General features: G+C 36.7%; 3 protein-coding genes across 4 annotated transcripts in view; 2 read left to right on the top strand and 1 right to left on the bottom strand.

The window, feature by feature from the left end:
• LOC123674766 (flotillin-2) overlaps positions 1 to 27990 on the bottom strand; it is a 374288-nt gene that overhangs the window by 280439 nt on the left and 65859 nt on the right. The gene's annotated exons all lie outside the window — the stretch shown is intronic.
• On the top strand, positions 123 to 27749 carry LOC123674767 (glucose dehydrogenase [FAD, quinone]-like). Of its 2 annotated transcripts, XM_045609837.1 has the most exons (3): positions 127 to 232; positions 2779 to 3692; positions 3745 to 3993. In XM_045609837.1, the coding sequence occupies exons 1-3, from the start codon at positions 179 to 181 to the stop codon at positions 3920 to 3922; spliced, it is 1146 nt and encodes a 381-aa protein (XP_045465793.1). In that variant the 5' UTR covers positions 127 to 178; the 3' UTR covers positions 3923 to 3993. The 2 variants fall into 2 exon arrangements, with proteins under 2 accessions (XP_045465794.1, XP_045465793.1); XM_045609838.1 differs by lacking the exons at positions 2779 to 3692; positions 3745 to 3993 and adding an exon at positions 26765 to 27749 and having other exon boundaries at positions 123 to 232.
• On the top strand, positions 17402 to 24299 carry LOC123674765 (glucose dehydrogenase [FAD, quinone]-like). Its single transcript, XM_045609834.1, has 6 exons — positions 17402 to 17593; positions 20516 to 20676; positions 20885 to 21118; positions 21176 to 21394; positions 22882 to 23256; positions 23330 to 24299. Exons 2-6 carry the CDS (start codon positions 20532 to 20534, stop codon positions 24229 to 24231), a joined length of 1875 nt encoding a protein of 624 aa, XP_045465790.1. The 5' UTR covers positions 17402 to 17593; positions 20516 to 20531; the 3' UTR covers positions 24232 to 24299.

Genomic DNA, 27990 nt, shown 5'->3' with positions numbered 1-27990 from the left:
GCTTACTCTCTTGAAGAGCATAAAACAACCTGACGAATCAAATGTGAAGGGCAACGTCAAAATAAACAAAAAAAACTCGATCAACTTGACTAAAATAGCTATATTCGGCATAGGTGTATTCTCGAAAATTTACATACCAAAAGTTCAGTAACAAATTTATACTTGGGCAGTGTTTACAATGAACTCGAATAAAGTGGCGTTACTTCTTTTGATAGCAGCAATTAAGTCCCAGGTATGGTCACATGAGATTTACTTGTTTATCCTAAAAGCCTTTTTTCGTTGAATAATAATGATTTTTTTCAAGAGATTCGAGAAATTCGTTATTTTATTATGTAAATCAATGTGTTTTGATGAAAATAACATAAATGAATCTCATTGAATATTTTGGAAACCATGTTTCAATAACGAATCAATTCGATTTATGGTTATTTATTTATTTGTTTGTTCATTCCAAAAAATACTTTGGCTGACTGAAATTGAAGTTCAAAATTTGCGAGTGCGGTTATTGAAAACCGTTCTTACATAGTTGAGAAATCTATAAAATTCTGGCTAGAACTCTATTATGAAGAACGTAGATTGAAAAGTAGACCAGCCTTCATATATTGTAATTAAATAATTGATACAAAAAAATTCCAAGATCTACACTTGGAACTCATTTAGTTTATTAATTATTATGTGTTGACATATTTGAATCAACTTACATTTTAATTATTCGATACTGAAATGGAACTGCAAAACAAATTACAAAACAGTGGCGGATCCATCGTACTGTATAAAAATTCTCATATGACAAGAGTAAAGTAGGAATATATTTCTAATAGACATACGAAATAATAGAAACAAAAAATATAATTTGGTCTATTACCAAAATAAGATGAAAATATATTTCCAATCAACAATATCTGCCCAACATATCAATAATTGAAAAAAAAAAGTGCTTCAATTTATTAGTGAAGAATGAAACGAACAACATTATGCAAAAACACAATAAAAAACATTTTTAAAAGTTTTGTAAAAGTTAAAATAACGAATTATCAAAAGAAAATAAGTCAACATAACATAACAGAAATAGTGAAAACAAGTAAAGAAAACGTCATAGTGATCGACTCGTATGCATCAACTTGGAGCAAATTCGTTTACTGCTTTACTTCACATTTTTCATATTCTAAATTATCACCACGATTATGGCAGAATTTGTCTTTCGAGATGTTGATTTGTTTTATCGCGTAACTGGCCATGCTAATTGATCGTAATCAAAGTGATGTGCGTATGTGGACAAAAAATAGTGAACGAACAAGGAAAAGTCGAAGTTGTGAATAGCTCCCACTACTCTTTTTTTATTGTTAATTTTAGCTTCACTTGAAATTTATTATCATTAATATGATAATATTAATAATTATGATAAGTAGAGAAAATGTTTCTTCTAAAGGGTGATTTTTTTCGAGGTATGTAACTTTAAGTTGGCATTACTGTTCAAGATGCGACCGATTTAACAGCTGTTAAGCTGTCAAGTCAAGATTTATTCTCAGTTTGGTTTGGCAATTCATCATGAATAGATCACGCCTGAACAACGCTTGCAAATAGTGCAATTTTATTTCGAAAATAATGGTTCTGTGCGGAATACGTACCGCGCACTACGTCCATTTTATCGTCGACAAAATCGTCCATCAGTGCAGTTAATTCGATTAACCATGGAACGTTTTCGCACCACGTTTACTCTTATTGATAACTCGCATCCCCAGAGACGCCGTACGGTGCGTACAGAAGAAGCTATTGCTGCTGTAGAGCGTAGCATTGAGGAAGACCCGAATGAGTCTATCCGCCATCGAGCACAGGAATTGGATCTGTGTCCATCCACTTTATGGAAGATTTTGCGGAAGGATCTTGGTTTGCGTATTTACAAAATCCAACTCGTGCAAGAATTGAAGCCAAACGATTATAAAGTAAGGCGTAGATTCGTCGAATGGGCCCAAAATGAGATTGCCGTTGTTCCCGATTTTCATAAGCGCATTTTGTTTAGCGATGAAGCGCACTTCTGGTTGAATGGCTACGTCAACAGACAAAACTGCCGCATTTGGAGTGAAGCTAATCCTCAAGTGTATGTCTAAACACCGTTACATCCAGAAAAACTGACTGTTTGGTGCGCTTTATGGGCTGGTGGAATCATTGGTCCGTACTTCTTCAAAAACGATGATGGCCAAAACGTTACAGTCAATGGTGATCGGTATAGAGCCATGATTACTAACTTTTTCATTCCTGAATTGAACAACTATGATGTCCAGGAGCTGTGCTTTCAACAAGACGGCGCAACATGTCACACCGCTATTGCCACAACCGATTTATTGAAAGACACGTTTGGTGACCGCCTAATTTCACGTTTTGGACCTGTAAATTGGCCTCCAAGATCTTGTGATTAAACACCGCTAGACTACTTTCTGTGGGACTATTTAAAGTCATTAATCTATGCGGATAAGCCACAAACCCTCGACCATTTGGAAGACAACATTCGCCGTGTTATTGCTGATATACGGCCACAAATGTTGGAAAAAGTCATCGAAAATTGGACGTCCAGATTGGACTACATCCGAGCCAGCCGTGGCGGTCATATGCCAGAAATCATATTTAAAATATAATGCCACAAGATTATCTCGCGAATAAATAAAATTCATGTCAATCGAATAATCCATCGTTGTTTTATTGCAATTTAAAGTTCTATAGCTCTAAAAAGAACACCCTTTATATATGCAACACATTTTCAATATTACTACGGTTTTCCAGAAAACATCAGGAGAACTTTCCGATTCAACCTCTAGAATAACCACCCCATCTGGTATCGAAATAACCCAACAAACTGTTACACTATCAACATCGCTTTCAGTAGAGAGCATTTCAAACAATTTTAATTATGTAACAGATCCGACTTCCACGAAAACAACAGAAAAACTATTCAACTCAGCAAAATCTCCTTCGGCAAATACAAAAGCAACAGCAGAACTACTTTCCAGATCAGAAGATTTCAACGAGGACTTCATTCACTTCGTTCTGACAGCCATTAGAAGATCTCAGACGAAACAAATCTCTCCAAGTAATGAACAAAAAGCTGCAACCATCATAAAGAAATTGATAAGCTTAATACCTAGGCATCAGGGGACTGAACCTTCTATCAAAAATACTTCACCAGTAACAAATACGAATTTAAATCAACTAGGAGTTAGATCACATCACCCGTCTTCCGCTGTCATGCCAAGATCGAAAATATATAAGGCAAATCGAATAACATATCGGAACAATTTCAAAGAACTTTCAAAAAACGAAGATAACGATGCAACTACACAATATGCAATAAAAGATAATAAACATGAACTGAACGAATATGAATCATATGGGACAAAACATCCAGCACTAATAAAAGTGACAACTATGCCTCAAAAGAAATCAGTGCCATTCAGAAGCAGTGGCCACAATACCAGAAGGCTAAACGAAGAATTTGTTCATAAGCCGCTTACTAGTCAATCAACAGGTATTAAGTACAGTTTTACCTCCGATATTCAAGATGAAATCAATGGAAATCTTCATAAAAGACAGGAATCCCGGGAAGGTAACAAAGTAAGCGGAAGTTACACTTACGAAGATGGTTACTTCCGGAGGACAGTATACTACATCGCTGATGAAAAAGGATACAGAGTGATTAGGTAGGCAATAAAATATTGTAGATCCCTAAATTTCTAATAATTATTGTTTCAGAGAGGATGTTAAGGAAATTGGCGATGGTCCTTTATATAATCCTGAAGGTTCAGCCAAGTTTCACGCAAATATCGCTGGAAAAAAAGTGGATTACCAAATTACTACCAGGGACATTATGAGAATGCCAGAATTAAATTACCATCAAGATTATAATCCTGGATATGATTGGAGTTATTGATAATTTGAGATTCTTGAGTAATATTGTGTTTTTTTGTTTTGCAAAAAGATATAAAGTGTTTTCTATAAAAATCGATCGAATTCCTTCAGACAGTCCAATTGTTGACAGTACGGTTACGAGTTAACAGTTGTGTCGTAAGGAAGAAGCTCACACTAGATAATTTCCTGCTAATACCACTAAACACACAGCAAACCCTTCCTAGCCGTCAATCCTAGTTTGGCCACCGTTTCCACCAGCTCACCGCGTCTCGACCACGACCGTTTTCGCTTGACGTTGTCGTAAGTGATTCAATTTTCATCACCAGTCACCAACCGCTTCAAAACTGGATCAATTTTAATCTTGTTGTGATCCAGCAGATTTGGAGATAGAATTTCGGTTTATGAGGTTTTTTTATGTGGTTCCCATAGATCGAGCTTTTTCTTGAAACCAGTCTTATACAAATGATTTTATCGGCATTTTCGACAATTTGATTTCCAGTCAGTGGTGCAGCTTTGACATCGAAATTACCAGAACGGAAGGGAGGCGTGATTGGCTGTTACAGTACCAGGACCATAAACATTATTCACATTTTCACCCGCTTGGCTTGCATTTGCTCCTTTATCGAAGAAAAACTGTAAAATATAGACGGGCGTGACAGCAGCAACGGACCTAGCAACGGTTCTCTTCATCCGTTCTTCAGAACAGTTCTTCTTCTAAGGGCTCTACCAGGGATTTTGGAAGGAGGATTGACTCATTTTCGACTCGAATCGATTATAAAATATCTTTTGAACACGTTCTATATGGTGAAATGATATTTACCCCCTTGTTATCCCCTACCTACCCCCCGAAGATTGAAAAATTCGGTGGTCGACTAAATTGACCGTTGCTGGGAATTTTTTGATGCCAATCGATTGTTTCGATCGAGATGAACACGACCTATATGGTGAAATAATTTGTGACCCCCAAACAAACCCCCTACCAACCCCCCGAAGATTGAAAAATTCGGTGGTCGACTAAATTGACCGTTGCTGGGAATTTTTTGATGCCAATCGATTGTTTCGATCGAGTTGAACACGACCTATATGGTGAAATAATTTGTGACCCCCAAACAAACCCCCTACCAACCCCCCGAAGATTGAAAAATTCGGTGGTCGACTAAATTGACCGTTGCTGGGAATTTTTTGATGCCAATCGATTGTTTCGATCGAGAAGAACACGACCTATATGGTGAAATAATTTGTGACCCCCAAACAAACCCCCTACCTACCCCCCGAAGATTGAAAAATTCGGTGGTCGACTGAATTGACCGTTGCTGGGAATTTTTTGATGCCAATCGATTGTTTCGATCGGGATGAACACGACCTATATGGTGAAATTATTTGTGACCCCCAAACAAACCCCCTACCAACCCCCCGAAGATTGAAAAATTCGGTGGTTGACTAAATTGACCGTTGCTGGGTATTTTTTGATGCGACTCGATTGTTACGATCTTGTTGAACACGACCTATTTGGTGAAATAATTTGTGACCCCCAAAAAAACCCCCTACGCACCCCTCGAAGTTTGGAAAATTCGGTGTTCGGCTGAATTGACCGTTGCTGGGAATTTTTTGATGCGAATCGATTGTTTCGATCGAGTTGAACACGACCTATATAGTGAAATAATTTGTGACCCCCAAACAAACCCCCTAGTCACCCCTCAAAGTTTGAAAAATTCAGTAGTCGGCTAAATTGACCGTTGCTGGGGATTTTTTTATGCGAATCGATTGTTTCGATCGAGTTGAAAACGACCTATATAGTGAAATAATTTGTGACCCCCAAACAAACCCCCTACGCACCCCTCGAAGTTTGGAAAATTCGGTGTTCGGCTGAATTGACCGTTGCTGGGGATTTTTTGACGCGAATCGATTGTTTTGATCGAGTTGAACACGACCTATATAGTGAAATAATTTGTGACCCCCAAACAAACCCCCTAGTCACCCCTCAAAGTTTGAAAAATTCGGTAGTCGGCTAAATTGACCGTTGCTGGGGATTTTTTGATGCGAATCGATTGTTTCGATCGAGTTGAACATGACCTATATGGTGAAATAATTTGTGACCCCCAAACAAACCCCCTACTCACCCCTCAAAGTTTGAAAAATTCAGTAGTCGGCTAAATTGACCGTTGCTGGGGATTTTTTGATGCGAATCGATTGTTTCGATCGAGTTGAACATGACCAATATGGTGAAATAATTTGTGACCCCCAAACAAACCCCCTACTCACCCCTCAAATTTTGAAAAATTCGGTGTTCGGCTGAATTGACCGTTGCTGGGGATTTTTTGATGCGAATCGATTGTTTCGATCGAGTTGAACATGACCTATATGGTGAAATAATTTGTGACCCCCAAACAAACCCCCTACTCACCCCTCAAAGTTTGAAAAATTCAGTAGTCGGCTAAATTGACCGTTGCTGGGGATTTTTTGATGCGAATTGATTGTTTCGATCGAATTGAACACGACCTATATGGTGAAATAATTTGTGACCCCCAAAAAAACCCCCTACGCACCCCTCGAAGATTGAAAAATTCGGTGGTCGACTAAATTGACCGTTGCTGGGAATTTTTTGATGCCAATCGATTGTTACGATCGGGATGAACACGACCTATATGGTGAAATAATTTGTGACCTCCAAAAAAACCCCCTACGCACCCCTCGAAGATTGAAAAATTCGGTGGTCGACTAAATTGACCGTTGCTGGGAATTTTTTGATGCCAATCGATTGTTTCGATCGAGTTGAACACGACCTATATAGTGAAATAATTTGTGACCCCCAAACAAACCCCCTAGTCACCCCTCAAAGTTTGAAAAATTCAGTAGTCGGCTAAATTGACCGTTGCTGGGGATTTTTTGATGCGAATCGATTGTTTCGATCGAGTTGAAAACGACCTATATAGTGAAATAATTTGTGACCCCCAAACAAAGCCCCTACGCACCCCTCGAAGTTTGGAAAATTCGGTGTTCGGCTGAATTGACCGTTGCTGGGGATTTTTTGATGCGAATCGATTGTTTTGATCGAGTTGAACACGACCTATATAGTGAAATAATTTGTGACCCCCAAACAAACCCCCTAGTCACCCCTCAAAGTTTGAAAAATTCGGTAGTCGGCTAAATTGACCGTTGCTGGGGATTTTTTGATGCGAATCGATTGTTTCGATCGAGTTGAACATGACCTATATGGTGAAATAATTTGTGACCCCCAAACAAACCCCCTACGCACCCCTCGAAGTTTGGAAAATTCGGTGTTCGGCTGAATTGACCGTTGCTGGGGATTTTTTTATGCGAATCGATCGCAAAAGAAATCGTAGAAAAATTGATCGCCGATGGTTTGGATATTAACAATGGGAGAGGGCAGTCTTATGATAATGGGACTAATATGGCTGGAAAATACAAGGGTGTACAAGCTCGAATTTTGATGTTAAATGATAATGCGAAATTCATTCCTTGCACTGCCCACAGTCTGAATTTAGTGGGCGTTCATGCTGCTGAAGTGAACCCACATATGGAAACGTTCTTTGCAACTGTTCAGCAAATAAATAATTTTTTTGTTGGATCTTCTTCAAGGTGGGAATTACTCAAAACAGAAGTCGACCTCACTCTAAAAGGTTTTGCGATACTCGCTGGTCCTCAAAAGCAAACGCTGTACATTCCTTGAAGTCACAATTAGGTAAAATTATTGAAATTCTTCGCAAGCTAAAAGAATTTTCCTTAGTAAATTTGATATCAAATTATGAATTCATCATATATCTTAACTTCTGGGATATTCTGTTGAGTAAGATAAATAGAATCAATCAATCTTTGCAGGAAAAGCAACGTGATATTTCTAAAAGCTCAAGAATGATACTTGGACTATTAAACGAATTAAAAGCGTATAGAGAAAACTTTTTCCCATCATTGATGGAATTTTCAAAAATTGAAGCAGGTAAAATCGGAATTGAAGCAATATTACATGAGTCAAGGAAACGGAAGAAACCAAAAATGTCAGGAGAACTAGCTAGTGATGAAGCTTATCTTTTTGATGCAAATGCAAAACTCAGAATTGGACTATTACAAGTGCTTGATAAAACAATAATAGAAATGGGAAAAAGATTTGTTGCTTTGAAGGAAGTGGCCGACAACTTTTTTTTGAATGGAAGTGTTATTCAATCTATGACTATTGACGATTTGAAGAAAAGTGCTGCAGATCTTGCAACAAAATATCCTTCTGATTTAAATGCACATGAATTTTCAATGGAAATTGAAAGTTTCAAATTTCAAAGTAACCTAATTATAGACAACTTTATCGAAATGGGACCATTACAAATATTGAATGGTATATATGATCTCACTCTTGAGAATATTTATCCGAATCTACAAACGGCTTTGAGAATATTTCTGAGTTTGCCAGTGACAACTGCTACTTGTGAACGTTCCTTTAGCAAACTAAAACTCATAAAGTCGTATCTTCGTTCCTCCTTGGGACAAGAGCGATTATCAAATATGTCAATCCTTGCAATCGAAAGGGGAAATGACATGTACCTTAGATTACTCGAAATTAGTGGATTCATTTGCCGAATTAAAATCAAGAAAAGTTAGATTTTGAACCAATAACGTACTTACATAATTGTGATTATCGATTATAATTTTCTAGTCAATTATCCGAAAAAATACTTTACATTTTCAGTATTTTCAAAAATTAAGTAGAAATATATGAATTTCAGATATAGGTACCTATTTACTATATTAATATAAATATTTTGTTTTGGAATTTGTTTTATTTTTATATAAATAATAATATTTAATCGAATAAGTAAATATCTATATTATTGTGTATTATTTTAAAACTCTAACGAACATTTATGACGTAAATTATGAAGAAAAAACACTATAAGAAAATATAATGGATAAAAAAAAATCTCGAAAATGGGGGGCGCTGTCAAATATATTGGCACAGGCGCAATACTACCTAGATACGGCCCTGGCCAATACCTCCTAGACTACTGTTTTCTAGGAGGTATTGCCCTGGCGCCCATAGAGAGCAAGTCGAAAAAGTGAGGGCGGCGCAACAGGCAGAGAAGAATATATAGCGTGTAGTATTTCTGTTTCGGTCGCACTTGTGCTGTTGGATTGCAATCTTGTGGATTTGTCCGTTGAATTTTTTTATTTCATTGTGAAATTATATAAATCTAATGAAAATGGTGCTGAATTGTGTTGCTTACAAATGCAATAATTTACATGACAAGAGAAGTCCAATTATTTCTCATACGGAAGTAGAATTATTGATTATGATTTCGAGGTGCTTCAATAAACCTAAAGCACTTCATGGATTAAACTATATTAGTTTCGACCCCTAATTTCAGGGACTAAACCGGCACTTTTATTTTTTATTTCACTATATAGGCCGTGTTCAATCCGATCGAAACAATCGATTCGGATCAAAAAATCCCCAGCAACGGTCAATTCAGCCGAACACCGAATTTTCCAAACTTCGAGGGGTGCGTAGGGGGTTTTTTTGGGGGTCACAAATTATTTCACCATATAGGTCGTGTTCAATTCGATCGAAACAATCGATTCGCATCAAAAAATCCCCAGCAACGGTCAATTTAGCCGACTACCGAATTTATCAAACTTCGAGGGGTTGGTAGGGGGTTTGTTTGGGGGTCACAAATTATTTCACCATATAGGTCGTGTTCAATTCGATCGAAACAATCGATTCGCATCAAAAAATCCCCAGCAACGGTCAATTTAGCCGACTACCGAATTTATCAAACTTCGAGGGGTTGGTAGGGGGTTTGTTTGGGGGGTCACAAATTATTTCACCATATAGGTCGTGTTCAACTCGATCGGAACAATCGATTCGCATCAAAAAATCCCCAGCAGCGGTCAATTTAGCCGACTACCGAATTTATCAAACTTCGAGGGGTTGGTAGGGGGTTTGTTTGGGGGGTCACAAATTATTTCTCCATATAGGTCGTGTTCAACTCGATCGGAACAATCGATTCGCATCAAAAAATCCCCAGCAACGGTCAATTTAGCCGACTACTGAATTTTTCAAACTTTGAGGGGTGAGAAGGGGGTTTGTTTGGCGGTCACAAATTATTTCACTATATAGGTCGTGTTCAACTCGATCAAAACAATCGATTCGCGTCAAAAAATCCCCAGCAACGGTCAATTCAGCCGAACACCGAATTTTCCAAACTTCGAGGGGTGCGTAGGGGGTTTGTTTGGGGGTCACAAATTATTTCACTATATAGGTCGTTTTCAACTCGATCGAAACAATCGATTCGCATCAAAAAATCCCCAGCAACGGTCAATTCAGCCGAACACCGAATTTTCCAAACTTCGAGGGGTGCGTAGGGGGTTTGTTTGGGGGTCACAAATTATTTCACTATATAGGTCGTTTTCAACTCGATCGAAACAATCGATTCGCATCAAAAAATCCCCAGCAACGGTCAATTTAGCCGACTACTGAATTTTTCAAACTTTGAGGGGTGACTAGGGGGTTTGTTTGGGGGTCACAAATTATTTCACTATATAGGTCGTGTTCAACTCGATCGAAACAATCGATTCGCATCAAAAAATCCCCAGCAACGGTCAATTCAGCCGAACACCGAATTTTCCAAACTTCGAGGGGTGCGTAGGGGGTTTTTTTGGGGGTCACAAATTATTTCACCAAATAGGTCGTGTTCAACAAGATCGTAACAATCGAGTCGCATCAAAAAATACCCAGCAACGGTCAATTTAGTCGACCACCGAATTTTTCAATCTTCGGGGGGTTGGTACGGGGTTTGTTTGGGGGTCACAAATTATTTCACCATATAGGTCGTGTTCATCCCGATCGAAACAATCGATTGGCATCAAAAAATTCCCAGCAACGGTCAATTTAGTCGACCACCGAATTTTTCAATCTTCGGGGGGTAGGTAGGGGGTTTGTTTGGGGGTCACAAATTATTTCACCATATAGGTCGTGTTCATCTCGATCGAAACAATCGATTGGCATCAAAAAATTCCCAGCAACGGTCAATTTAGTCGACCACCGAATTTTTCAATCTTCGGGGGGTAGGTAGGGGGTTTGTTTGGGGGTCACAAATTATTTCACCATATAGGTCGTGTTCAACTCGATCGAAACAATCGATTGGCATCAAAAAATTCCCAGCAACGGTCAATTTAGTCGACCACCGAATTTTTCAATCTTCGGGGGGTTGGTAGGGGGTTTGTTTGGGGGTTACAAATTATTTCACCATATAGGTCGTGTTCATCTCGATCGCAACAATCGATTGCCATCAAAAAATTCCCAGCAACGGTCAATTCAGCCGAACACCGAATTTTCCAAACTTCGAGGGGTGCGTAGGGGGTTTTTTTGGGGGTCACAAATTATTTCACCAAATAGGTCGTGTTCAACAAGATCGTAACAATCGAGTCGCATCAAAAAATACCCAGCAACGGTCAATTTAGTCAACCACCGAATTTTTCAATCTTCGGGGGGTTGGTAGGGGGTTTGTTTGGGGGTCACAAATTATTTCACCATATAGGTCGTGTTCATCCCGATCGAAACAATCGATTGGCATCAAAAAATTCCCAGCAACGGTCAATTTAGTCGACCACCGAATTTTTCAATCTTCGGGGGGTTGGTAGGGGGTTTGTTTGGGGGTCACAAATTATTTCACCATATAGGTCGTGTTCATCTCGATCGTAACAATCGATTGGCATAAAAAAATTCCCAGCAACGGTCAATTTAGTCGACCACCGAATTTTTCAATCTTCGGGGGGTTGGTAGGGGGTTTGTTTGGGGGTCACAAATTATTTCACCATATAGGTCGTGTTCAACTCGATCGAAACAATCGATTGGCATCAAAAAATTCCCAGCAACGGTCAATTTAGTCGACCAACGAATTTTTCAATCTTCGGGGGGTTGGTAGGGGGTTTGTTTGGGGGTCACAAATTATTTCACCATATAGGTCGTAATCATCCCGATCGTAACAATCGATTGGCATCAAAAAATTCCCAGCAACGGTCAATTTAGTCGACCACCGAATTTTTCAATCTTCGGGGGGTTGGTAGGGGGTTTGTTTGGGGGTCACAAATTATTTCACCATATAGGTCGTGTTCAACTCGATCGAAACAATCGATTGGCATCAAAAAATTCCCAGCAACGGTCAATTTAGTCGACCACCGAATTTTTCAATCTTCGGGGGATTGGTAGGGGGTTTGTTTGGGGGTCACAAATTATTTCACCATATAGGTCGTGTTCATCTCGATCGCAACAATCGATTGCCATCAAAAAATTCCCAGCAACGGTCAATTCAGCCGAACACCGAATTTTCCAAACTTCGAGGGGTGCGTAGGGGGTTTTTTTGGGGGTCACAAATTATTTCACCAAATAGGTCGTGTTCAACAAGATCGTAACAATCGAGTCGCATCAAAAAATATCCAGCAACGGTCAATTTAGTCAACCACCGAATTTTTCAATCTTCGGGGGGTTGGTAGGGGGTTTGTTTGGGGGTCACAAATTATTTCACCATATAGGTCGTGTTCATCCCGATCGAAACAATCGATTGGCATCAAAAAATTCCCAGCAACGGTCAATTTAGTCGACCACCGAATTTTTCAATCTTCGGGGGGTTGGTAGGGGGTTTGTTTGGGGGTCACAAATTATTTCACCATATAGGTCGTGTTCAACTCGATCGAAACAATCGATTGGCATCAAAAAATTCCCAGCAACGGTCAATTTAGTCGACCACCGAATTTTTCAATCTTCGGGGGGTTGGTAGGGGGTTTGTTTGGGGGTCACAAATTATTTCACCATATAGGTCGTGTTCATCTCGATCGCAACAATCGATTGGCATCAAAAAATTCCCAGCAACGGTCAATTTAGTCGACCACCGAATTTTTCAATCTTCGGGGGGTAGGTAGGGGATAACAAGGGGGTAAATATCATTTCACCATATAGAACGTGTTCAAAAGATATTTTATAATCGATTCGAGTCGAAAATGAGTCAATCCTCCTTCCAAAATCCCTGGTAGAGCCCTTAGAAGAAGAACTGTTCTGAAGAACGGATGAAGAGAACCGTTGCTAGGTCCGTTGCTGCTGTCACGCCCGTAAAATATAGATTATTTTCTCTTTACTAGTATCAATCTTTAACGCGCGCTCAAACTAAACTGAGTGAACTAATCACAAAACTGTCAAGGAAGTTTTTATAGTACGAAATACCTTCTTTCTATAGCCATCTAGAGAAACCCGATAACTAAAGCCATCTATTGGGAAAAAATGATTTTTTTACTACATAATAATATAAATAATATAATATATATAATAATATAGTATCATCAGGTAGTACGAATCGTAACGCCAGATGAGGATAAATGAAAATTAAACAAATATACCAACAAAATCAGAAACTATATCCACGATTGAATATTCTGCTTGTTTCAACTCACTGAATTTGATGAATAATGATTAAAAAAAACTAGGAGAGAAAAGAACTTACGTGAAGTTAGGGAATTTTTAGCGCTCGTTCATTGATGCGCCAATTACAATTGAATACCGTAAACAGGGTATTTCATTTTTGTATGGAAATATCATTCACAAAAAATCGATATTTTTCGAGTTTTAGAAAAAAACCGCCAATAAAATGGAATTGTCTACCTTTCTTGAAGTTTTTTCAACGTTCCATCATGAAATTTCGGTGACAAAACTCAGATTCGAATTCAGCACACCAAAAAAAACAAATAAAATCAAAAACAACGAAAATACCTCAAAAAGTGTGTTCAAATTTTCATCTATCGTTTGAGCCAGAACGACTTATCGTTCAAAAAATTTTGATGAAATGAAAATTTTATATACTTACTTTGTTTTTGTATGGAAAGGTCATTCACGAAAAATTGATATTTCTCGAGTTATATGCAAAAAACCAACAAAAATTGAAATTTTTTACCTTTTTTGAATTTCTTCAATGTTCCGTCACGAAATTCTGGTGGCAAACCTAAGATTAAAATTCAGCGAAAAAATAAAAAAGAAATCAAAACTACTCCAAAACTACTCCAGTGAAAAATATTGACTGGACTATTCTTCAGATGCGAAAATACGCAACCGTCGAAGCGTTTTGGGACCCACCTCAGATGGAGAAAAGGTCAGTAAACTCCATAAGAATATCTCACGAAAAAACAACTGCAAATTCTTCGCTCTCTTCGAAAAGCTTGACACACCGGTGACCAACCTTAAGTCGAAGTTTCGAAAAAAATCTTCATATAAAATCGATGCGTCTCAGTGGATTCGAGAATTTCAGCTGGTAATAGTAGTTTAAGTTCAATGAATTTTTTTATCTAACGTAGTTTCTATTATTGTGATATAGAAAAGGTGAGTACAATCTATTCATTTTACAATGACAATGTTATGTAATTCCAGCATATAGCATAAACAGGAGTTAATCAATTTGATTGATTATTGCTTGTAAATGTAAACGATAAAAGCACTAATATGAGGTCGTGAGCTTTTACGAGCTAGTTTGAACGAAATTTCGCATGTGAATTTGTTTTCTTGAACATAATTTTCAATAAAACAAAAAAGTAGATGATTAACTTGATATAATATGTTGATATACGAGTGAATTGCTAATTTCTAGCACCGTTCGAAATATCTGGATGATGAGTTATATTTCCGTGACTATGATAGAAAATGATATTTTTATATACAGAGTGTTTCAAGTGGGCGGGTCACAAGATTTTGTGGCTTTTCCTCTGATTACTCAAAGGATAAGCAATCCATCACAATGGTAGTATTTTTCACGGGCTAACCAAGTATGTTATCGAAAAAACTATGGAACCAAGGCATGAAAAGTTATTGAGGAAAAACCGTTTTCCAAAAAAAAATTTGGTTTTCAATACATGAAGGTCTGGATTTCTGACCAATTGTTTCTTCATTCGAACTTCCGATTTAGTAGAAAACAGAAATTTTATTCTTGCAAAATATACTTCATTTTATTTTCCGAATGCTCAATCGATTCTGAATATGTAAATGTAGTAGTAGTTTTATATTTACTTCAATCAATTCCATTCAAAATCATGAGTTAATTCAGATTTTATAAGTATTCAGAAAATACATCCATGTTGTCTGTGGTTCAATAAATATTTAATTGTCAAATTTTTGAAAAATCGGTTTTTTTTCAATAACTTTCCTCGGTTCGATAGTTTCTCCAATAACATATTTGGATAGCCCGTGAAAAACACTCATATTGATGACTGTTGTAAATTCATAAAAAATGTAGTTTTTAGTTTAGTTGTATCTCGCAAATGGAATGGAATCGAAGAAAATGATTTTCGAAATATATTTTTTTTTATTGGTGTGATGAATCTTCTCCGAACATAAAATTTCATCAAAGTCCGGTCAACTCCAGAATGCCTGCTATTCTAAGTGAGAAAAAAATCCAATCGGAAGAGATAGTAAAGGAAATAAATGTTTCTTGACCTCAGGAATCTTCGGTTGAAAAATATGTGTACAATTCATAGGCTCACCCTCAGGCTCAGCTCATATAGCTCATAATTCTTGCTAACATGTATAATAATCTCTGCACTTCGATTATACGGATTTTCGATTATCCGAATGCATAACGTCCGGATAATGGGGTTTCTACTGCAATTAAGTTTTGTGTCTGATTCAGACATCGGCAATAGAAAGCGGCAATGATAAACATTTTTAGCTCACGTTTTCACTACAAATTGAAATGATTAACTAGTGAAAAAAATTTCATCCCAAGATCTCGAAAATATTATAGAAACTACAGCCTCCAAAATGCTTTTTTTGAAATTCCGATACGCCCATTATAAACGAAAATAGAGTTATTCGGAAAACCAAAATTTGGATATGATTTGAACTCTCATTTTTTTTGAGATATTAAAATATAACGCAATAAAAATGCAAACACGATAAATAAGAATTTCGCCATTTTGTAAGAGTCCGACTCAGAATGGCGGAAGCGCCTGTATGTCCGCGTTCTTATATCCATCCTGGGTCCGTAATTCTTGTCGACGGCCCTGGTCAAGGAGCACAAAACTCTACATGGAAATGTAGGATCCAGTTATTGTTCCCTGTAAATAATTGCGATGGTCAACCGGATGCTTGGAGACCTATTAGTTTCTTCAAGTGTCGAGGGCATGACAGTTTCAATGAATTTACAGGGAACGAATTGTTATTGTACATATAATGTAAAAAGGATGTGTAATTTTTCGGGGTGTCGAAGATGTGTCATGTCGGTTGTAAAACTTAAGAGATTTACTGGGGTTGGGAAAGTTCGAGAACAAGACGGTTGTACCAGATGTGTTACATCTGTGTATCAGGTACTAGTTCTTCGAGAATATTCGATTTCCAGGAATCAGCGAAGATCTTTGTGGGCGGTACGGCAAAATTCTTATTGGACTAGGGGATGGTACTTTCCCTAAGGGTGTGGTCAAGCGGAAAGAAGGAAGGTCGATATTCGAGAAAGGGTAAGTCCCAAGCGGCAGAAAAGAGTTCAAATTAAGCCGAAGACGGGGAGGGTTCAAGTGAAGTCGAAGACGTAAGACGAAAAGACGGTTCGCGCACTATATTATTATTCAATCTTTTTTGACTTTTTTTTTATTTATTTTATTCAATGGTTGGGGTTATGTCACGATAAACACCCCCCCCCCTCGTTACGCGTATGTGTACGTCTATATCGCTGCTGATTTCATTCCAACACACCATCTACTTATCGTCAACTGAATACATTACTTGAATTTGCACAACGATGATAAATTAAATCAATTGGTTGATTTCACTTTGAATAATGGACTGAATCTGATAATAGTGTATTATTTTATACACTGAAAGAAAAGAGTACGTAAATACAACGAAAGAGTACGTTGGGCCAATTAATTTATTCATCAAATTAAAGCCAGTGGACGCGTCCATTGTTAGTTGATCATGAATGAAATAAGTTCTATTATTATTATACTTTACTAACAGAATATGATATTAACATTTTGAAGATTACATTGTGTAACCGCGCATTTTAAAACTTATTTCAAGCTAATCATCAGATATTTTTTCCTTTAAATCGGATGTAATGAAAACTAATATTTGTACCTATTAAAGATCAACTTTCACATAGTAACGATTAAAACACTACATTATTTATTCTTCCTGTATTTCTTATTGAACATTAAGTCTGTATAAGAGCAAATTCTGAAAATAATCAAATCTTGAATATTTGGTTCTGAATTCAAAACAGGTCACAATCAGTTCCACATCACCAGTAGTTTATTTTATGTTTTCATATTTATGGGATATAGGAAATGAGAGGCCCTTGAAAGGCATTTGCATCATTTTCAAGTTATTTCAAAACCTTGAGATCCTACAATTTTACATAGAAAAAATGGGTAAACGAGAACAGGTTTTAATATAGAGCAGAAGGCAATTACCGATCATCATTGAGTATAGAAATGTTCAGAAGATAAATTAATCACATTGCACTGCGAGTAGGTAATGGTCAAGAGAGATAAAGTCATTAATATCCATCAATAGTACTCATACGAAAAATATTTTATCACAAAATTTTGAGCCTTTAAAACGTGAAAAAATAAGACTACATGGTTAGAAGTTTGGTGGGAACGTCAATGTGAATATATTGTACATGTATGTATTTGTATAAGAATCTCCAAACGGGTGAGTGTAATGAAGTGTAATTGTATCAAATCGGAAACAAAAATGCATGTATATCGATTCTTCGGAATTATTTATCATTGGTTCTCATTGGATAAAAGTGAACTAAATATATTCAATGAATCTTGAAATTCATTTTGATATACATATGTCCTAGGTATAATTTTCCTATACGCCTGAAACATTAAGAGAGATTCCCTCATGTGGCTTCCCGCGTATGATCAAACTTTGTACGGTCTACAAAGTTGTATATTCACTTTATCTTATTTCTCTTTACGGAACTTATAAGTAAAGGGCAGCACTGTACGACTGTCGATTATTTTTTCACAAAATTATAGTTTAACTTTCATTGTAATGTTTTTTGTAAGGCTTTTTATTCACGAGTATTTTAAAAATTTATCAGTGTTGTACATTACACATACTATCATCAATTCTTTTGCGAAGAATGAAAAGTTAGCAATTTTTTTTTCATTCAAAAATTCGAAATATAGATTTTCCACACTGTAGATTATTTCTTACTAAAATTATGTGAAAATCTCATAAGAATCGTTGGTTGTAAGCGGAAAAAATCCATTTTTTTGTATTGAACTGAGCAGTCACGTATTGGTATTCCCACTTGAAACCAATGTATCACGAATTTTCAGTTTGGCTGTGAATAGGAATAGTTTGTGAAATATAATAGGTCTGCTAAATATCAATAATATTGAAAAGGTAGTAAGAGTACAAAAACTTATCGAATTAGTCAAGTGATTATTCATGATACCAAATTATCAGTTTATGGGACTATACAAATCACAACTGGTTCTTCTAACTCGTATAAGCTCTGAACTAAGCCTCTGAAACGTCTCACAGAGTACTAGGAGAGTAGAGGTACAAAAAATTTAAGATAACTTAGGTATCTGTCTCAGAGTAACCAGTCAGAAGTAGGAAGATTAAAAAACTGTGGATTTTTTAAATTTCAAGTGTGCATTATTAGCGCTTAGAAAAGAAGAAGTCGAAAGTCGGAAGAGTTATGTGCTCGCTCATACATGCGCCAATTGCGCCTTTGGAGACCACAGAAATCCACATAGGTATACGGCTCCCATAAGGGTCATGAACGAATGAGCGCTCAGAAGGTCCTCACTTCACGTGAGTACGTCCCTGATTTTTTCGTTACTCTACTTGAATTTTCTATGCTTCTTCAACCACTATCAACAAGAAATTTAGCACGAAGCTCGGAATATACAGGGTGGTCCAGATTTTAGTTCAATAACTTTGGCGTCAGATACAACAACTTTTTTCATAAAAATCCTAACAAGCTTCGTTTTCGAGATACAGGGTGTTAAACTTTGAAAAAAATTCCGTTTTTAACTTATAACTCTAGTATTATTTCATTCATTGTTTCAATTTTCAGGTTTTGAAGTTTAGATAATGTAATTTTTCGAATTAAATAAGTGTCTCCTGCCAAAATCATCCAGTGGCGTAGAAATAGGATAGTGATATCCCTTTTCCTATTGAAAATTTACGCGATTGTTATTTTTTCTTCAAGAAAATTATACCATTTTTGAAATCAAAAGTGTTATGGAGAAAAAAATCTTTTTCGAGAAAATCGAGTACAGAGCAAACCCCACATACAAAAAAATAAGTATTGAATAATTTTCATTAAATATCTAATAAATGTTCATTCTCGAATGTTCAATTAAATGCCATTTGAAAGTTAGAATAAATTAAGGCAATTTTTGTATTTTCACTTATTACTAATTTGAATAAATTAATTCTGTAAATTTTTGTGGTTAACATTTGCTTCGCACTCGACAGCGGTACATTTTATGAGAAAAACTCAAGACACCTTTTTTTTTTCAATAAAACACTGTTTATTTCCGAAATAAAATAATTTTCTTAAGAAACAAATGGCCTCGATTTACAATAGGAAAAGGATCATCACATCCCTGTGTCTACGCCACTGGATAATTTTGGCAGGAGATTATTACCTAATTTGAAAATAACATCATCTGGACTTCAATACTTCAAAATCAAAACAATGAATGAATCGAATTTGAGGACAGATTCGTCAAAAATGAGGATCGCTTCTGAGCTCTCGCTTATTCATGCGTATATTGATATTAGGAGGTCACTGTTGCCCGTTATTTTATCTAGACGGGGAGTCTTATCTCGATCTTTATCCCGATCGAATGAGTAGTTTCACATTTATCAGGAAAACAACATTTCAAACTGCCCCATTTATGGAATATAGATTGAAAATGTCAAGCCTTTTCCGTTCGAAAGTTGTCGTGTTTATAGACAGTCAGACCAAACTGGACGGGCAGAATTGAATTAAACAACGGATTTGCCATCACAGAGTCGTTCCCTATGTATTTATACCAACATCAGGTCCATATTTGAAAAATTCAGACAATACGATGAAATAGTAATCAATGAATAACCACTCAAAACTCAGGAGATAGTTGTATCAAGAGAATTCATATATCTAGAATAAAACCAAGTAACAGATACAAGACAGTGGCTTTTATTCCTTGCACCTGTAAATTCAAATTCCATTTCAATATTCCTTAGTATACTCGAAAATTATCAAAAAGAAAATGAATATTCAGGGTCAAGATATCCAAATCCTCATAAATAATTAATTAACATATTCACAACCAAATTTGTTTTAGGATTGAATTTTTTTGACGACAATATTTGACTTAGCATATTTTATGTGTTCTGGAACATTTAATTACCGAGTTATCAGGTTATTTATTATTGCACATATCGTCAATATAAAAGATATTTCGCTCTTTGATTGATAAAAGTCTGACTCTGAGATAAATATAAAGTAGGTATACATAACTCGAAATTGGATGATATTTATCAAGTATTTATCTTCGGGTTACAACTTTCTTGTGAATACTTCGCTTGCAACACCTAAATAAGTGTTTTCTATAGTTTTTCAGATAAAATAATGATGCTTTTTTGGTGTTATATATTTTTCTTGGCGCCGTTTATAAATTGCTCTGATGATGATGACAAACAGAAGGATATGACAAAATTTCTTCTGAAGCAAATAAAAATTCAATCAGAAATGGATAATACCTTGCATTTTAAAGGTGAGTCATTAGAATTTATCGAAACTTCGCTTGCACTTCAGTTTTGAAAATGAATTTGATTCAGTAAAAATAGATTTCCTAAACTTAAACACTTAAAATTTATCTTTCAGTTCACTTTACATGAATCTATTTACAATTTTACCAGATTTAAAAAATAGCCACTATAAAATGCTCCTACCAATGTTGAATGACTTGAATTTTGTTGCAGTTTGGGGTGAAGAGAATATACCTACCAAATTTGATTTTATCATAATTGGATCAGGATCGGCAGGTTCTGTAATAGCAAACCGGTTATCAGAAGTGCCAAAATGGAAAATTTTACTCTTAGAAGTAGGACGAGAAGCTACAGGTTTCTCCGATATACCTTTTTTGGCACCAGCTCTCCAATTCACAGACCTTAATTGGGGTTACACCATGGAGAAACAGGAAGGAGTAGCTCTAGGTGACAATTCAGAATTTCAAAATTTTGAATATCACTCTACGTGATCTCTTCTTGCAGGTATGGTCAATCAACGCATGCCATGGCCAAGAGGCAAAGCGTTAGGAGGGTCAACAATTATAAACTATATGCTTTATGTACGAGGAAACAAAGAAGACTACAACAAGTGGGAGCAAATGGGAAATCCAGGCTGGGGCTACAAGGATGTATTCAAATATTTCGTGAAATCCGAAGATGCCTTCATCGCTGTCAACGATACCGGTTATCATGGAGTCGGAGGTATTGTAGTAAATCGGAAATTTGGAAATTATTGAAACTCTTGAAATTATTGGGATTATTATTCAGAAAGAATATACGTTAAATTCAAAAGAGCGGTCGCGACTTGTGTAAACCGATCTTATCTTAGAAGCAGGATGTTTTATTTTTCAATTATTGCTTTTCTTAGTTATCGTCTCGCTGCGTTGGTGAAATCGATATATTTTTCACGGATAAGAAAAATAATTTAGATACGGCTAAATCTTGACTTATCTGAGTTCTATACATGCGAAAAACCGTCATGGTCTTTCTCAGATGACACAGCAAAAAGTTCGTTAGGCAAAGTCGAAGTATGTTTTTTTGATGAGACGACAGAAAAATCTGGTTTGAAGTCGAGGTGGGGTCTATTGATAAAAAACTGAAGAAGGATAAAATTTTATAACCAATGATCTAATTGGCATGGTATTTTGGGCAATTGTTGGGACGGTCTTAGATACGTGCGATGTTACGATTTTGTTGAGGTTGAAGGAAGAAGTCAGTATCGTTTAGTTTAGGGTCTTTTATTGAGAAGGGTTGAGAATTCGAACGTCGGTCGCGAAACCGGACTTAGATTGAAACAATTTCTTTTGAAGATCAGAGTAAATTTTTTTTCAAGGTTGAATCAAAAATAAAGGAAATTTAGTAAAGGATAGAGAGTTGAAGGAATTTTAAGTTTTTAAGGAAGAAGGAATTGTTTTAACTCTAAAAACGGTTGAATTAGGTCAGAAATAGTGAAACAGGGATTTTTTGGGATAAAGTTTAGAATTTGTATTGGTATAAATTAGATTAGCTCGGAGTGCGCGAATCGGGAGTGAAGTTATTGAAAAGGAATTACGCGTTTCGAATGAAAAGTTTGAAGAAATTAAAACTAGGTTTAGGCAGGGCCTAATTATTCACCTAGCACTGCGGGATAAGGGCAAGTTAACAATCTTTTGGCTATTGAAATTTCATTTTATTTGTTGATTTTTGAATACTTTTCGATGAAAATAAGTTCAGTTGAGTTGTCCCGATTCTCCCAAGTTCAAAGTTGGTTATTTTGTTCCTTTTGTTGGAATAATAGATTATTTGAGATAATTTTTTTTAATCATAAAGTTTTGGCCGTTGAGTCAAAAATATAGAAATTTCGTGGATACTGTAATTTTGGATATATATTTTTTTCTTTATTTCATTTAAGTTTAAAATTTCAATCGACTTTCATTGACCTTAATCCTGTCCCTAGAGAAAGAAAGTCAACTTAAAAGACCTGTCCATTGAAGCGACGGGCCGGACTCACAAATAACATCTTAGTGAAACTTACATAATTATTCATTCTCCGAGACCTCTGGAGAGCCGCACTTCCAGGGGTTGAAAGAACATCTCAACCGGAGATAAGTGAACGTTGGTCAACATTCTCTGACCAACCCGTTCATGACAGTATTTTTTATCTATAAATTCATAACTTCATTTTTTTTGAAGAAATATATCTTTCTCAGGTTACCAATCAGTCCAAGACGTATCCTTTAGGACAGAATCTGCCAATGCTTGGGTGAAAGCGTGTCAAGAAGCAGGTTACAAATATGTTGACTACAACGGAAAGCAACAGCTAGGAGTGTCATATGTACAAGGAACAATAATTAACGGTAGGAGATGCAGTGTGGAGAAAGCCTTTTTGAGACCGGTGAAGAAGAGACCGAATTTAACAATTCTCACAGAAGCCAGAGCCACTCAAATATTGATAAATCCCAAAACCAAGGAAGCGTATGGAGTGAAATATATAAGAAAAGGTCGAACCTACACAGCTTTTGCAGAAAAAGAAGTTATTTCATCTGCTGGCGCCTTCCACTCACCCCAACTTCTTATGTTGTCAGGTATATTATCCATACTCAATCAAAAAATGATTTTAGTCATTTTATATTTGAAATATCACTTCCTAATTTATAGGTATTGGTCCACAGAAGCATCTGGACGAACTTGGCATTTCTACAGTCCAAGATCTTCCCGTTGGACAAAAATTGTACGATCATTTAACATTTTTGGGTCTTTTGTTTAGCGTTAACGAATCTATAACTGTAAGAGCAGAGGATATTATTTCTTTGAAATCATTTCTACAATATACATCTGGAAAAGGGCCATACACCGACCTCGGAGGGGTTGAATCTTTCACTTATATCAAAGTTAAAGATGAAGAACCGAAAGAATTACCAGACGTTGAACTTCTTTTCGTTGGTCTTGGTTTACACACAGACGCAGGAGCGTTGATACGGAAATCTTTTGGATTAAGCGATCAAACCTTCAACGCGTTTTGGAAACCACTGATAGGAAAACCTGGTTTCCAAGTTTTACCTATGTTGCTCCATCCCAAGTCGTATGGGTACATAAAACTCACTTCTAAAGACCCATTGCAGGATCCAAAATTCTACGGGAATTATTTCACAGATCCTAATGACGAAGACATGAAGACTTTTATTGCTTCCATAAGAGAGACTCAAAGGATCGTTAACACCAGTCCATCTCTACAGAAATATAATGCTAAGTTAGTTCCTTGGTCCATTGGCGGTTGTGAAAATGAGAAATGGGATTCAGATAATTATTGGAGATGTGCACTTCAACACCTTGCCGCAACACTACATCATCAAGTAGCAACATGCAAGATGGGTACTAAGGAAGATCCTGAAGCAGTTGTCGACCATGAATTGAAGGTTCATGGTATAAAAAAGTTGAGAGTTGCAGATAGCAGTATAATTCCCATACCACTGGCAGCACATATGAATGCACCATCTATCATGGTAGGAGAAAAGGCTGCAGATATGCTCAAAAAAGATTGGAAAACGCAAAATTTGTAGTGCAAACCATGCTTTTCTATTTTGAAATCTGAATCATTCTTTATCTATTCAAATAAATTATTATTCTGAAATTTATCATTTTCCTGAAAAACCTGAGGGAGTAAGTAATGAACTTGGAATTAATTCTATGCGAAATCGTTCTCGATGTGTTTTTGATTTTAATGGTATTAAAAATATTATGAACCCATAAAATGCCAGCTGAGGAGGTCGATTGAATATCATGGAATAAGTATTATTTTAAATTTCTAGTTAATTTCTTGCCAAAAACTTTGAAATTTTCGAATATTTGAAACTATAAAATAAATGGAACAATTTTACGTTTTGGATAGTAAAAAAATCAATAAGAATATCCATAATTTCAAACTAAACATTACAACTTTGTGTGTTGTTGAAGAAATATAAATAACTAGCTTGAAAATTCTCCCGGTCAGCTAGTAATAGATAAATCCGTGACAGGAGAGTTCCTAGAACCAACATTGATAACATATAACCCTAAAACCTGTTTGAATCTGAGAAATTCTTGCAGGATGTTGCTCTACAAAGTGTGGCAAATGAAAATAGTAGCCACAGAATTAGAGAAACATGTGCACGGCTACTATTCTGAAGAGTACAAAGTGATATAAAATTCAAATTGAATATGTTAATTCGAATTGATCCACTTCAAAATTAGGGGAAGGTGTGTTTTTCTCGCGTTTCCATACCAACGATTCAAAAACCTTCTCGCCGCAGAACTTATTATGAGTTTTTCATTTCAGTGGTTTGTTACTATGCATGTTCACCAACTGAATTGTGGAATTGTGCTAATTGATTCACATGTGTTTGAACTGTTTAGTGTAGGAGTAGGTACTACATGATTTTTATGCTTATCGTGTAGAATTTTTCATTTTGAAAAACACTGCGCGAAAAAATTGAAGCACATTATGGAAATCTCAAATTTATTCTACACTTGAAGGTGTTCTCGATGATAATTATTTTCATCAGAATTATGCATGCATATGTTATCCACTTTCAACGTTTTTCTTCAATACAGATGTTTTTTTTCCAGCAGGAATAAATAAAAAAGAGATTATCAGATTTTGAATGTATTGGCTCCATTCTGAAATCAGTTGTTCTCGATAAATTCTAGCGATCAATAGTTTTTCTTTCGTTTGATTTTCTACACTCGATCGCTATGCAACGCGAAACACGCAATTGGACCCAAGAGGAATGTGCCCAAGCGGTAGTTTTGCGAGAAGGAGGGTGGACATACACCAGAATTTCAGAAAGGTTTGGAGTTTCCCATACAAGTGTGTCCAGAATGTTGCAGCGATTCAGGGAGACAGGTATGAATGTCCGAAGACCAGGACAGGGTAGACCACGGGTAACAACTGCCATTCAAGAACGTTACTTGAGAGTTTCTTCGTTGAGACAACGGTTTGCAACCGCTCGCCTCCTTCAAAATCAGCTTGAGCCAAATCATGGGGTGCAAATTAGCACTCAAACAATGAGAAATCGCCTCAGAGAATATGATTTAAGGCCTCGTGTCGCGGCAAGAGGCCCAGCTCTTACCCCAGCCCATCGAAGGGCGCGTTTGGATTTTGCGAGAGAGCATATCCATTGGAAAGAGGCTGATTGGGATAGAAATCTCTTCACAGATGAGTCTAGATTCTGCCTCTACCATTGTGATCAACGTTCCCTTATATTCAGACGTCCACATGAAAGATGAGCATATCTTTCATGTGGATGTCTGCAATTTGCTGAATACTACTGGTTTCGGGGTAGGATCGATTATGGTATGGGGTGGAATTTCTTTTCTGCTCGCACAGACCTAGTGGTCGTTGATAATGCAGCTATGAATGCTGATAGGTATATAAGGAACATTCTTGAAGAGCATGTAGTGCCATTTGCCACATACATTGGTGAAAATTTCATTTTTATGGACGTTAATGCCAGACCCCATCGTGCGCGCATCGTTCAGGAGTACCTTGAAGAGGATGAAGTCTCTCAAATGGAATGGCCAGCAAGAAGTCCAGATCTCAATCTGATTGAGCAGGTTTGGGACAACCCCAATAGAACGTTGAGAAGTTCAGAAAATCATCCAGCTACTCTTAATGACTTAGGAATCCAACTCAGAGAAATCTGGGAAGGATTAGATCAGAACATTTCAAGATCACTCATTTTGAGTATGAACCGTCGTTGCCGAGCTTTATTTAACGCAAGGGGTGGAAATACCAAGTATTAAATCACTTATCAGCATTCCAGTATTTTGAAAATTGCTTATTTCTCTTCTTTCACATAAGATTCGGTGAAATCCTGAATTTTCCTTCCATTTAATGTGTCTTATTTCGTTCAAAACCTTCCCGAGAGAAAATAAAAAATAAGTTATAAAGTCAATGTAGAGTTAACTTTCATTAAAATTGAGATTTTCAGAATGTGCGTTAATTTTTTTGCGCAGTGTATAATAAAAACGCGACCTTCCATAGCTATCGTTAAAAAAATTTCAATAGAATATGAAATTAAATATTATATAAAATATCGTTTCTTCATATTTCAGGAATAGGACCGAAAAAGCAATTGCAAAAACTCGGAATCCCCATCATCAAAGATCTTCAAGTGGGACAAAAATTGTACGATCATATCACCTTCCTGGGTCTTCCTTATACGTTCAACGAATCCATAGAATACAAACAGAAAGATTTAACGGCACCAATCAACATCTTGAAATTCTTAAATAGCACTAGCGATGGACCTATGTCATCTTTAGGAGGAGTGGAAGCTTTTACCTACATAAAAACAAAGGAGTCCAAAGAAACGAATAAGAAATATCCGGACATAGAAATTCTCTTCGTGGGGGGCGGTATGCAAACTGATCAAGGGTTGATCTATAGAAAAGCTTTCGCGTTCACTGACGAGATTTACGAAAAGTTTTGGAAACCACTCGAAGACAAAAATTCAGCAACGTTGTGTCCTCTGTTGATGCATCCAAAGTCGTACGGGTATATTGAACTGACCTCAAAATCACCCTTGGACGCTCCCAAGTTTCATGGCAGATACTTCACTGACCCTGAAAATTCAGACATCAAGACTTTCATCGCTGCAATCAGAGAGGTGCAGAGGATAATGGAATTTCCGTCGATGCAAAGATACGATGCAAAGCTTCACAATGTACCTCTCCCGGGATGCGAGCATTTAGAATTCGATTCTGACGACTATTGGGAATGTGCTCTCAGACACGTATCTGCAACTTTACACCATCAGGTTGGCACTTGCAAAATGGGACCTGATCAGGATCCAGAAGCTGTTGTAGATAACGAATTAAAGGTTTATGGCGTGAAGAACTTGAGGGTGGCTGATTGTAGTGTCATACCTTTACCACTTACAGCACATACTAATGCCCCAGGAATAATGATAGGAGAAAAATTGTCCGATCTTCTGAAGGAGAAGTGGTTAAATTCTTGGAAGTGAGGCATACAAACTACTGATGAAGGCAAAATGAATATGAAGGATCTCGTAACTCAAATAAAGTATTTTTTCTTAAATGTTGTCAATTTGTCTGAATACCAGAAACCCGTTAAGTCTCACCCGCCATCTTGAGAAAGATTATTCCATTCATACATAACGTTGATGTATGTGATAAGTCAATTACAAGTTACTATGATACATGTATGTTCGTGTATACAGGGTGTTTCATTGGGAAACGGAACTACTTCACAGGTGCATAGGTGGCACCAAGGCGGTTCTGGAGATACCCCATTTATTGGGTCTTACTGTCTTCGTAGC

The sequence above is a fragment of the Harmonia axyridis genome, chromosome 3 (assembly GCF_914767665.1).
Source record: "Harmonia axyridis chromosome 3, icHarAxyr1.1, whole genome shotgun sequence".
Taxonomy (NCBI): Eukaryota; Metazoa; Arthropoda; class Insecta; order Coleoptera; family Coccinellidae; genus Harmonia; species Harmonia axyridis.
This window is presented reverse-complemented; position numbering and strand designations above follow the sequence as displayed.